General features: G+C 49.2%; 1 protein-coding gene across 2 annotated transcripts in view; it reads left to right on the forward strand.

Moving 5' to 3' along the window:
* Cdh5 (cadherin 5) overlaps positions 1-8,022 on the forward strand; it is a 34,111-nt gene extending 26,089 nt beyond the window's left edge. For both annotated transcript variants that reach the window (XM_069992453.1, XM_069992455.1), the window contains exons 8-12: positions 658-800; positions 2,379-2,503; positions 2,760-2,868; positions 4,314-4,559; positions 5,902-8,022. In XM_069992453.1, the coding sequence (XP_069848554.1) occupies positions 658-800; positions 2,379-2,503; positions 2,760-2,868; positions 4,314-4,559; positions 5,902-6,419 (1,141 nt within the window). In that variant the 3' untranslated portion in view covers positions 6,420-8,022. The remainder of the gene's footprint in view (positions 1-657; positions 801-2,378; positions 2,504-2,759; positions 2,869-4,313; positions 4,560-5,901) is intronic.
* Positions 8,023-13,460: the final 5,438 nt, after the last annotated feature.

Here is a 13,460-nt window from a genome sequence, read left to right on the forward strand (position 1 = left end):
CCGGTCAACTTGATTTCCCATGGATCACTACGTATGCTACCAGCATGTATCAATATCATCCTTCCCAGCAGTTCCTTATCATGTTGATTATTTCTAAGCGAGACCTCATTTTTTATGCCTAGGCCAGCCTGCACTGCAATCCTCTTATTTGCGTTTTTTCCAATCACTTAGGATGCCAGCTACACATCAATGCATCCAGCCATTCGTGAAGACAGAATCTAACGAATCTGTATGCCTCACACTGCCATTGCCCATGTCCAGTAGTTAGGATTACCAGTTGGAGTCACCATTTCTGGCTCCCTTTTTATTTCTCCCTGGCTCTTGCTCACCTGTCAGCTCAGTAATCACACATACCAAGGAAAAACAAAAGTCCCAGCTGTGGTATAGTTGATTGTAGTGTCACTCAGTCGCCTGAACGTGCTGTTGATGGAGTCTCAGATACCCGGTTCAGTCCACTGTCTCGATCCCCTTACTCCCTCTGTGTCGGTGTGTGGCCGTCCATGCTCACTGCGTTGAGTGGCAGCATGTGGTGAGTGGTAAGAAGGGGGGGGGGATGGAAGAGGCCAGAGAGAGACTTGAATGGCCTGAACCACCATACTGAGGAGGATGAACTCAGCAGACAATAAGAAGTCACGGAATTCTTTCTTCCCCGGGCAGATACTCTATCCGCAAGACCAGTGACAAAGGCCAATTCTTCCGCATAAACAAATACGGAGCTATTAACAACGAGAAAGAACTGGACAGAGAAGTCTACCCCTGGTATAACCTGACTGTCGAGGCCAGAGAACTGGATTCTAATGGTGAGTGTAGTTCCTGTGTGCCAGGGGACCTGGGCGTTTTTCCTTTGGCCTTATTCTTTCACATCTGGTGTAATCTGGCATTTGGGGCCCTCTAGAGGTATTTTAGCACCGGCTGAAGCATCCTCAAGTGTGATCCAGCATGGGGGCAACCCGAGGTCTTGATAGAAATGCAGAATCTCTGGCCCCAAGCCTGGGATTTCACTTGCATCATCACTGGAGAAGCATTGGTAGGAAGCAGGCTGCACAGGTAAGTATTTTCATGTAGGATGAAAACTACCCAAGATACTTACTAAACACAGCTTTTCGGACATCTCCCTGCGAGTCTCATGGGAAGAGCTGTGCGAGTATCAAGTGATTCATAGCAGCAATGGCTAGGAAAGGGTCCTTTGTGGAAGGGAGGGATGCACCAGCTCACCGGCGGAGGTCAAACGGTGAGGCCACTTTCAACTGAAGAGTGTAAATTCTAACTGAAGCAGGGGCGGAAGCTGGAGGAGGTGGGGCGCATGCTTGACCTGTATCAGAGTCACAATCGATCGGGTAACTCGAGGGGATTGGTGGGTTTGGGAGAGATGGGGGAGAATGATGAAAGGGTGATATTGAGTACAAGACACAATGTCCTCATAAATGGGTATGCTGAATTGAAACTCCTTTGAGTAACTACTTAAAGATAATAAAAAGCCATTTTTAAACCCAAATAGAGTATAAACAGAAGGAAGGGAGGAAGGAAGGAAGGAAGGAAGGAAGGAAGGAAGGAAGGAAGGAAGGAAGGAAGGAAGGAAGGGAGGGAGGGAGGGAGGGAGGGAGGGAGAGAGGGAGGGAGGGAAAGAAAGAGAAAGAGAAAGAGAAAGGGATGGGAAAGGGAAGGAAAGGGAAAGGGAAAGGGAAAGGAAAAGGGGAGAAAGAATCACAACCACCCTCCCAAAGCAAAATTCACAGGCCACTGTATCAAGATCCCACAGAGACCCAGGGAAGGGTTACATTATTTCAATAATTACATAATTATTTTTTAATACACATTAATCAATTCTACTGATTTGGTTGGTTTAGTGACTTAATTGTTAATTTAATTTAAACCTTTTCTAATATAATAGAGTTGTTTGTGTGTGTGTGTGTGTGTGTGTGTGTGTGCCTACGTGTGTGCATGCTGGTTCCAGGGTTTTGGTTTAGCGTGGGTGCTGTCCTTGAGCTTTTTTTTCTCAAGACTAGTGCTCTACCATGTGAGCCACAGCTCCACCTCCAGCTTTTTGGTGGTTAATTAGATGAGTTTAATGGATTTTCCTACCTGGGCTGGCTTCAAACCATGATCCTCAGATCTCAGCCTCCTGAGTAGCTAGGATTACAGGCGTGAGCCACCGGTGCCTTGCTGGCCCGTGCACCTGTCCCTGAGTAATAACCCTCCTCACCTGAGGTTTCCGGGTCTCCACATGCCCTTCTTCCATCCTGCAGGCCTTTCTTCTGGAGATCGACAGCGCCCTCTGCTGGCAGAATGTGGAAAGTCCTTCAGAACGCCTTGCCACAAACAAAGGCGGGCAGCCGTGGAGCCCATGGTGGTGACAATCTGTCTTCTTCTCCCCACAGGACTCTCCACAGGCAAGGAGTCCATCGTGCAGGTCCACATTGAAGTTTTGGATGAGAATGACAACGCCCCGAAGTTCGCGCAGCCCTACGAGCCCAAAGTGTGTGAGAATGCGCCGCCGGGCAAAGTGAGTCTGGCCGAGTCCAGGGGAAACACTTGTTCCCCTGAGACTAATACTAAATAGGCGATCATTTGACAGATGGGGAGACTGGGGCTCCAGGAGAATGGCTAAAGAGAAGATTAGACATATGGGAACAGGGCGGAGGTAGAAAAATGGAGTTGGGAGACTATTTAGGTTAGAACTGCAGAAGAGGCAGCCCTGGACACCATCACTGAACCCCTGGCCACCCCCAAACCACACTGACTGTCTCCCCCATCTGCAGCTGGTCATGCAGATCTCCGCAATCGATGAGGACATAACACCAAAAAATGTCAAGTTCAAGTTCACCCTGAACACAGACAACAGCAACTTCACCCTCACGGATAATCATGGTACGCATTAGAGCGATGGGCTGGCTCTTAGCAGGGGGGAGTGGGGATATGGGGGGGGGGATTATTTGAGCCTTGAAGCACCAAAATCAAGGACCAAGCCAAGAGATTGGTCTTAGGTTCCCTTTGCAAGTCCTGCAAGTCTGAAGAAATCATGAGATGCAACTGGGTCTGATTGAAATCCAGCGAATGGCTTTTAGAGCCTCTGTTGTTTGCAAGTTCTCAAGGTTCTACAGAAGGCAGCGTGTCTGTCCTTTGTCCACAGTGACTGAACCAGGGGGAAGGGAAGAAGAAAGAGGGGGGAGAAGCCAAGAGTCTGAAAATTAGGATGGTTTAAATGATCCCTAAAGCCAGGTGCCAGTGGCTCATGCTTGTGATCCTAGCTACTCAGGAGGCTGAGATCTGAGGATCATGGTTCAAAGCCAGCCCAGGCAGGAAACTCCGTGAGACTCTTATCTCCAATAAACCACTAGAAAACCGGAAGTGGTGCTGTGGCTCAAATGGAAGAGCTCTAGCCTTGAGCTGAAGAGCGCAGGGACAGCACCCAGGCCCAGAGTTCAAGCCCATAACCAACAACAACAAAAATCCCTGGAGAAGTTCTTTGGTAGTGGTGGTATTTTCCTGGAGGTACTTTGACCTTGCCCTTGCTAGGCGGGTGCACTACCCCTTGAGAAAGGCTCCCCCGTCCTTTTGCTTTTTAGGTTGTTTTTCCACACAGGGCATCTCACTTTTGCCCAAGCTGGCCTCCAACTGTGATCCTCCGATTTCTGCCTCCTGAATAGCTGAAATTATAAGGTTGTGTCACCATTCCCAGATTTAGAGAGGAAAACAATGACAGGAGTGGGGAGAAGGAGTCACTATTTGAACGGAAGTTTCTTCCTGGCGTCAGGCTGTTCTGGAAACAGACCGTGGCAAATGTAACCATTCTTTCGGTGGCTGAGGGGAATTGTTTTTACAATTGTTGACATCCTTTATTATGATGCCTTTTCAGAGAGAGCAGAAACAGCCCTCCAAGTTAATCCTATACTCAAAGACATTTCACAAGTTCACTTCCTTCCCCACCCCCTCCCCCACCTCCCACTTGCTCGTGGGAACATGAAACCGCAGGATAATTAGTTGAGCCAGAGGAGCAAGGCCTGTGTGATCCGTGTGTGTTGGGGGGAAATTAGGAGACCACAAAAACAGAGCAGGAATTTTACATTCTGGCTGAGCCATTCTTTCAGGCTGACTCAAAGCACTTTCTCAAACTGAGTCACTGTGAAAGAAAACAGGCTCAGGTGGCTGATCTAGGAGCACACGGATGCATAAGGGTAGAGAAGCAGCCCAGGATGGACTGACATACAATCAAGGAGGGCTTCCTGCAGGAAGGAGCAGCTTTCTTCCCCTGCAAAGGGGAGGGGGGGGATGCTGCTGACAGAACCTCACTGTATGGCCTTGGGTCTTTGCAGATAACACAGCGAATCTCACGGTGAAGTATGGGCCATTTGATCGGGATTATGCTAAGGTCTACTACCTGCCCGTGCTCATCTCGGACAATGGGATGCCCAGCCTGACAAGCACGAACACGCTGGCCGTGGCTGTGTGCAAATGCAACGAGCAAGGCGAGTTCACCTTCTGTGAGGAGGTGGCCGCCCAGGTGGGCATTAGCATCCAGGCTCTGGTAGCCATCTTCCTCTGCATCCTCACCATCACAGGTCAGTGCCCCGTGGGGTGGGGAGGAGGCACAATGGGATGCCGGGGCGGGGGGGGGGGGGGGGGGGGAGGGGGGAGGGGCCAGGGTGCAAAGCCCCTCCCCCTACTCTTCAAGAAATAACCTTCCTCCGGCCATGGCTTGAAGGCAGCCTGGGGCCCTGCCTCAGAGCCCTCCCTAGGGAGTGGGTGCCCCACTGGTGCTGATCCATCAGCTGATGTCTGGGGAACCCCTTCCAGGGGTGTAAATCCCCCACACACACACACTCCAAGGAAACCCTTGGGTGATGAGGCTCACCCTCGCACCGCAGTGACTGGGCCCAGCTTCCCTACCAGTGGCTCTGCTGGGCGCGTCCCTTCCGTGAGAGTCCAGACCCCGATCCCAACAATGAGTAGAACTCATGACAAACAAGACGTTGCCCCCATCCCTAGAACTGCATTTCAACCATGCAACAGGCTCGCGCCTGACATCAGCTATTCCGGAGGCTGAGAACTGAGGATCAAGGTTCCAAGCTAGCCTGGGCAGGAAAAAAAAAATCCCAACACTCTTATCTCCAACTAACCAGCAAAATTCTGGATGAGAAGGTGTGGCTCAGGTGGTAGAGCACCAGCCTTAAGAAAAACAAAAGTGAGAACACAAGGTCTCCAGGAGGGAGAGAGAGAGAGAGAGAGAGAGAGAGAGAGAGAGAGAGAGAGAGAGAGAGAGAGAGAGAGAGAGAGAGAGAGAGAGAGAGAGAATTAATATACCATCTCTGCCAAAACAGAGAAGCCATGTACAAGCAAGCATCTTACAGATAAGGAAACTGAGGCTCAGGACACCCCTGTTTTACAAGGCTAGAAGAGTGGAAGGCATGGCTTGAGCTCGGTACCACTTGATTCGCCCTTTCCTGGGATTCTCAGACCCTCTCCCAGCCATACCCCCCAGAGCTTCAAGCTGATCTCCACTATGCCACTGACCCTGGCTCGGGAGGCCTCTTTGGGCTCAGTCAGCATCCGCTGTCCAAGGGGGCAGAAAACCCAGGGTGTGGGGTGAGGTTAGCTGAGCATCTCATTCAGTGCAGTTGGCACCGAGTCTCATCCTCACGCTGACCTTAATAAAGTTGGTGGCTGGCTCTCACGTGTGCTCCACACTTTCCCCAGGAAACCCACCACCACCCGTGGAAGCCAAAAAGCATAGGATGGGGGGCGCGTGGGGGACTCTGTCCCATGGGTGAAGTGGGCCCCTTGAGGCATCTGGGCTGCACCCACCGCGGATGGCCCATCCACAGCGCCCCAGGAGGGGACGTGGGAGGGACGGGTGCGCAGTGGACCCCGTCCTGACCACGTGCGGCTCTTGTTGGCTGGCAGTGATCACCCTGCTCATCTTCCTGCGGAGACGGCTCCGGAAACAGGCCAAGGCGAGCGGCAAGAACGTGCCGGAGATCCACGAGCAGCTGGTCACCTACGACGAGGAGGGCGGAGGGGAGATGGACACGACCAGCTACGACGTGTCGGTGCTCAACTCGGTGCGGCACGGCCGGGCCAAGCCCCAGCGGGTGGCCCTGGACGCCCGGCCCCCGGTCTACAGCCAGGTGCAGAAGCAGCCGCGGGTGGCCCCGGGGGCGCAGGGCGCGCCCGGGGAGATGGCCGTGATGATCCAGGTGAAGAAGGACGAGGCTGACCAGGACGCCGAGGGCCCGCCCTACGACACGCTGCACATTTACGACTTTGAGGGCTCCGAGTCGGTGGCCGAATCGCTCAGCTCCCTGGGCACCGGCTCCGATGACTCCGACGTCGATTACGATTTTCTCAACGACTGGGGGCCCAGGTTCAAGACGCTAGCCGGGCTGTACGGATCCGATCCCAGGGAGGAGCTGATGTACTAAGGGTCCCCCTAAAGCCCCACTGCAGCCTTGGCCAGTTCCACTCTACTCACCAAGTCTTCCAGGGAGATAACCGTCCCCCCCCCCCTCAGCCCCTCACCCCTGCCTTGTAGGTGCCAAAGACCTGAGAATCCCCAGGGAGCAAACTCCAGGTCCTCCATACATCAGGGGAATCTATCCCGGCACCCCTAAAAAGGCTGGGAAGTGACCATTCTTGAGGGCTCTTTGCTCTGTCTCTGCTTGGACAGACCCGTCCCCCCCCCTGCTGTGTCCCCCAGATCACAGATGTAGCTCAAAGACTTTTTCCTGACTGAAAAGCTGTCAAGCAAAGTAGCCTGTTCAAATGCTTGTGGAAAGGGGGCAGGGTGGGGGTGCTTTCCCTGAGGATCACTGGACACCCCCCTCCCCTCTCTGGGAAGGCCTGGTGCCTGCCAGCCAGAGACAGAAGGCTAGACCCATGACTGGAGGACAAGAGACTCTCTGAAGCCTTAGTCCCTAAGGGAGACACCATCGTACCTGCTCTCAAGAGTTCCAACCCTGCTGTAACCCCCCCCCACACACACACACAGGCCTCTACCCAGCCCCTCCCCAGGCCTGGCGACAGGGAGGAAGGGGTCCTGTGCCAGCTTCTGACCTGGGATCCTGCGTGGACCCAGCCACCGCTCCGTCCCGGCCATGGCCGCAGGAACTGTGACCCGCTGAGTGTTGATCCGTTCAGGGAAACTGGCTTGTTGAACTTGAAGCAACTGTGAATTCATCCTGGAGGGACAGTGGAGACTGGGGACCAGCTCCACACCCACCCTCTCTGGAGAAGGGCCTAGAAGGGGCTGTGATCCCCACCCACCCACCCAACCCCACAATCTGACAGCTACCCATCAGCAACCAGGTTCACCGGGAGGGAGGCAGACTGAACCAGAGCCCGCCCCTCCCCACCTCTGCCTCACCTGGTCACTCATGCTCTCTCCTTTTTGCTTTTTCTCTCCCTATGCAACTCTGGCTTGGAAACCTCCAAGATGTTGCCCTCAGCAAGTCTGGCCAGACTCCATGACTGCTGTGCCATCCGTCTGCCTTTCCAGCTCACTGTTGCCACATCTCAGGGAACCGACCCTCAAGCACTTCCTGTGGAAGGCAGTGCCCCCTCATGCCCTCCACTCCCATCCACCTCCCCCCTCCAAGCTCTGCAAACAGGCCTTATGGACCCAGAAGGGCGGGGAAGGAGACACCTGGACCTCGGTCCCCTCTCCCTCCACACACACTCCCCACAAGCCAGGCAAGGCCCCTCCCCACACACGCAACTGTAAATAACACTGACATGTGCTTAACCAATCATTAGTTTTCCATGATCATCTTTTTACTAATGATACTTACCAGCTTCACACTCTCTTGGACTTAGAGAATAAGGGTTTTGTGCATACTAAGCAGGTTTCTATTTAGATTAACACTTTTAGTTCAGGTTTTTGAGTTAGGGAAACAATTCCTATAACCTTCTATTTCCTATCCTCATGGTAATCGCTCTATAGGTAATGACTATATATTGATCGCACTGGTGCATGAGACGTACTGTAATTTTTTTTTATACTTAAATAAAGGAAAATCTCAAAATTCTTCCATTTCTAGAGCAAAGACAGCTCTGGGGAAACACATATACATGCTCACGCATTTCCATGTAGCTTACACATACATATTCATGCATGTATATTTCCATACACATCCAACCACCTGCACTCATGTGCCTTACACACACACATGTGTGCACACACATGCACATGCACTGATACACATAGGCATGCATACATAAAAATATGTGTGTTAAGCATGTGTGGACAACATGCAAGGATGTGTTTTCTATACATGTTCATATGGATATGTGTTCATATGGGCATATTCATATGTGCATGCACATACATGCAACGATGCATGCCTTTATATGCTTGTGCATGCACATTGACACAAGCATATGCAAACAGGCATACACCTGCTGACACCATCATGAGAGGAATCCAGAGGGAAAAGAGACCTTTGAGTCACCAAGAAAACAGATGGTAAGAGACAACAAAGAACACTCCAGCCAGCCTCTTCTCCTCCCAGCACCCTCCCAGTCCCTGTTTCGAATCCCGCTGCTCCCTCTCACTCACTGCAGATGAGGTCCTCCATACTTAGTGCTACAGCACCACTTGCAATTTGAACCAAAGTCTTTCCTGAACATATGCACAGCTCTACACAAGTGTGGCTTCTAGATTCCTAAGAACATTCCAGAGCTTTCCAGAAGCCTCTGTGGACAGCTTATTCTTCAACTTTTCCTTTTCAAATGTTTGGACATCTTCTAATATGCCCTGGCTGCCAGCAATGTCTAGAAACCTCCTGGGTTAAACCTTTATCACTGATTGTGTCCAAATCAGGTCAAATAAATGCAGTCTTGTAGTGAGGTCTTTCAGGGAATTGCCAGGCCTTCGGATGATGACTGTTATCAGTTATTTGGGAAAGCACCACCTCCATTCTGCCCTTCCAGTGGCTGCTAGTGTTCACTGTGACTGAATGCTTGGGTAGAGGGCATGTTAGAATCCCACAAAGCTTGCTATTCTTATCAACATTTAGCTGCTTTTCTTGGACAGACTCCCTGATGGTTGTAGGTTCATTTCCAGAGTTCAATTCACTAGCTGATCTTTTTTCCACCTGTCTGTGGGGGCTGCTCTTGGAACCCACATTACACCAGCCTTGAAGCCCATGAGATCTCTCCTTCTCTAAGAAGCCCAAAAGTCACCTCCAGATGAATCAAAACATCCCTGTCTTTGGTTTCCCAGCTTGACCTAAAGAAAAGTAGCAAGAGATGCATCATCCCTGAGCTCTTCCCTCCTCGCTAAGCAAGGTATGACTTTATTTCACAGATGATCAAGTTGAGACCCAGAGTAGGCATGAGAGTCACATTGTGATGCAGAGGTAAAGTTGGGGTTGAAATTGTGGTTGGAAGATGGCTACACTTGGTGGCCACTAGGGGGCACATTCGGTCAACAAATTTCTGACCTTTACCAAAGTCCTGGTTGAGTACCAGAGGTGGTCCTGGGGTCCTGGGACACAAACTGGTGCTGTGTCCTTGCCACCCGTCCCAGGATAAGAGTTACCTGCAGCCCCCAGCCGCCCCGTGAGCACTGAAAATCACAACCCACAAAAGCAATTGCACCTGGCCACTGGTGCTTGGGTTTGTGAGCAGGAAACCCAGCGCACCTCACCACCCCTCCCTGCCCTGCAGTGGGGCGGGGGGGGGGGGGGGGGACGGGGGGACAGAGCACCTGCCTCAGTATCTACAGCTCACCACCTCCTGCTTCCCCAGGCAAGCCCTGAGGAGTGAGTCCAGGCTAGAAACAGCCACAATTCCTGTGCCTCAGGCTCCCTGGCAAAGAACTCTCTAGACTCACCCTAGTTTCCTGGAGGTGACATGTTGAGCCTCTGTTTTCACAATCAGAGACCGCCCAGATACCCAGCAGCCCTCTTCTAAAGGCTAGCCTGAGAATGGGCACAGAGTACATCTGCCCTGATGTTTTAAGTTCAGTGCTATTCACAAAGAAAGAAAGAAAAACGATATAAAGGACCAACAATAGGAGACAGGTTAAGTAAACATAATGGAGCCTTAAAACAGTTCCTAGTGGCCATTAAAATGTCATGGTGCTCTGCAGTCATCTTAGGCTGAGTGAATTGGAGAGGAAAAAGAAAACATACACTCACACACACCAACTCATACACAGAACCCCAGAGCATGAGTTACAGTCAGATCCCAATTTTTCCTACTATACCTCCACCTTCAGGTTACAAAATTATGAATTTTTTCTGTCGTCTTTATGATCAGTGAGTATTTTTAGAATCAGAAAAAAAGTTATTTTAATGTTAATTTGTAAGCCGTTTCTTGGTCACTGAAAACATGGTGAACTGATTGGCAAAGTTCTTTTTTTTTTCTTTTTTGTCAGTGGCGGGTCTTGAACTCGGAGCCTAGGCATTGTCCCTGAGCTCTTTGGCTCAAGGTTAGTGCTGTACCACTTTGAGCAACAACTTCACTTCCAGCAAAGTTTGTTCTTAAACATCAAATTTTGAACACTGAAAAATTTAATGCAACAGAGGCTTTGCTGGTTTTTTTAATGTTTTTTTATTGTAAAAATACTGTACAGAGGGGTTACATTATATGAGTAAGGTAACGAGTATATTTCCTATCAAGGATTGTTACCTCCTCCTTTGGTTTTCCCCTACCATCCCTTCCCTCCCCACATCTCCAACTCTTCCCTCCTCTCCTCCCAAGTTGTAAACTTCGTTTTCAACATAGTGTCTTGCACTTCTCATTGTTTCTGATGGTTTTTATTTAAGTTAATTAAGCTGCTTTTGAAGTCAGAAAAAAAAAGTGTTACTGACGCATTAATTCATTTTATTTCTCTATTTCAGAAAATGTTTCTTTGAGTATGATCTGTGAGACCTAAATATCTTAGACTCTGGTCTTCTTCACACCCAAATTTCTAGCAACTTTCCAGATCTAGAGGATGAAGGAAAATGACCTACATAAAATTCTGCAATGCGTGGATATACCCAGGGTCTCTTTTTCTAGGACAGAAGAAACAGCTGGGACCAGTTTCTTTCAGCCAATCCAGAGATTATCTGTGTGTACATCCATATTCAGGGATTGGCTTCTCAGGCCTTTTAGGACCTCAAGTTACAAGAGGTGCAAGTTAACTTAAGATGTTTCTGAGTAATGGTTGCTGGGGGGATGTTTAATGATGTTTTACACAGGAAGCTGAACTGGGCCAGGGGTTTTCTGTTTCATATGGGGCTCTGGGCAGGAAGTGAGTCTCACATTAAGGAAGTAAACAAAACCCTACCTCTGAGCTCAGGGAACACTTCTGATTGAGAACAGATAATACAGCCGGCATTTGACAGCCTCCAAAAGTCTGAAAAACACTTGAAAGCGTATGCAGACACAAGAAATACCCCTTTTTATTTTTGCATTTGATTGATTTTTATAGATATATTAATTTGATTATCTTGAAGTCATTGTACAAAGGAGTTGACATTCACCCAAGCAGTTTATGAGTACAGTGAATCTGACACAATATTCTAGGCCTATTAGTTTGTCCAAAACCTTCTCAAAATCCGTGGATACAAAAAGTATTCTTTCTTAAAGCATCTTGTTTGCCACAATTCACCTGGGCTTTCTTTTTCCACCAGTTCTGGGTGAGCTAGACTAGAAGGACCTACCTTTCTCCAGGACACTCTGGCAGGAGTTGTATGTATGTATGTATGTACGTATGTACGTATGTACGTATGTATGTATGTATGTGTGTGTATGTATTACGTATTATGTATTTATGTATGTATAAGAGGTTTTGTTTTTGTGAGGCTTGAACTCAGGGCCTCTAGATCTTGTTTAGCTTTTTTGCTCATAGCTGGTGCTCAACTACTTGAGTCATAGCTCCACTTCCTACTTTTCGGTGATTAATTAGAGATAAGAGTCCCATGGACTTTTCTGCCCAGACTGATTGTGAACCACTATCCTCAAATCTCAGCTTCTTGAGTAGCTATGGTTACAGACATGAGCCACCCTAGCTGAGTTATGTATTTTGAAAGCACTGTTAAATCCTGTTCATGATAAGCCTTTATTGTAAATAACTTTAATTTTTTTTTCCTTTAAACAAACCACGATATTGGTGAACAGAGCAATTTGACAGTCTAACAGTGAGCAAGCAGGAAACTTTCAAGTTAACAAAGAAAACTTCCATTGGACTGTGAGCATCACTATAATTACTCACTTCATAACCTCTGAGCATAATACCAGCAGCCAGCTACAGTTCAATACAGCTTTGTCAAATGCATACATATAGTGAGTAAATGAAGAAACAGGTCATCTCTGGGCCTCTGCACATGCTCTTCTATGTCTCTGCACATGTCTTCTATGTACTTAATTCTTCACTTGCTGAGCTCCACCTCTAAGACTCCTCCAGGAAGGAAGCCTTCCCTGACTATCCTTCACATACTCACCCCAGCCCCAAGGCAGTGTGTATACGTCTGCTCTCATAACAATTGCCCATCTCACCACCTTGGCTATAAGACTCTTGGGCAACACCAGGTTTGCTTCTCCTTAGATAGCCCTGTGCCTAGCACACTGCTGGCCCCAAGCAAAGGGATGGGTGGATAAATGAAGGAGAGAGAGCATGGGGGGCTTCCAGGCCTTAGTGCTACTCCCCTGGTTGGAACAGTGGTCATTCCTTCTTTGCTGCCTAACTTCTAAATCCTCGAGCATCACCTGCTGTGGTCTGCTGTACACCCTGCCACACACCAATGGTTCTCTCCCTGTTCCTCAAGCCTTTGATGTATGGCATTAGGATCCCCTGGGTATCTGTGTCCCTCCATGACCACCCTGAGGGTAGGACATGCATGAGAATCATCCCATTCTTTTGGCTGACTTCATTAAAGCAACAATTTTTTAAAAAGCTATCTGGAGGCATGGCTCAGCAGTAGAGCACCTGTCTAGCAAACACCAGGCTCCAAGTTCAAAACCCCAGTACCACTAAGCTCACCAAGTAACCCAGGCTTTACTTTGCTCAGATATATAAGACAATGAGTGGATGAATTCAAAGAAATATATTCTAGTCTCTTCTTCCATCATCCTTCAGCAGAAAAGGATGGATTTTTTTTCTTCTGGCAGTACTGGGGTTTGAACATAGAACCTCAGATTTGCTAGGCAGGTCTGATACTCCTGAGCTATACCTTCTGCCAAGGATGACTTTCTTAATGAGAGGGGGTTGATCCTTTGTCACCATTGATGGCTGCTCCTCCAGCTCCTTGCCCTGTGGGTCACATGATCCCACTGTGTGTACATACATGATCTACTTCCTGAATCACCCACCTCCTCGGTACAGGCAGGGAGCAGCATGCACAACTCCTGGGCAGTGTTTGTACCTGGCCTGTCATATGTGGATTCCCCGCCCCCCCATCACTCTCTTACCTAAAAAGACAGCCAGGTAGAAGGAAGAACCAGAAGAAAGATACATGGAAAGGCAGAACAGAAAG

Source organism: Dipodomys merriami, unplaced genomic scaffold (assembly GCF_024711535.1).
Source record: "Dipodomys merriami isolate MVZ:Mamm:240054 unplaced genomic scaffold, mDipMer1.0.p SCAF_41, whole genome shotgun sequence".
NCBI lineage: Eukaryota > Metazoa > Chordata > Mammalia > Rodentia > Heteromyidae > Dipodomys > Dipodomys merriami.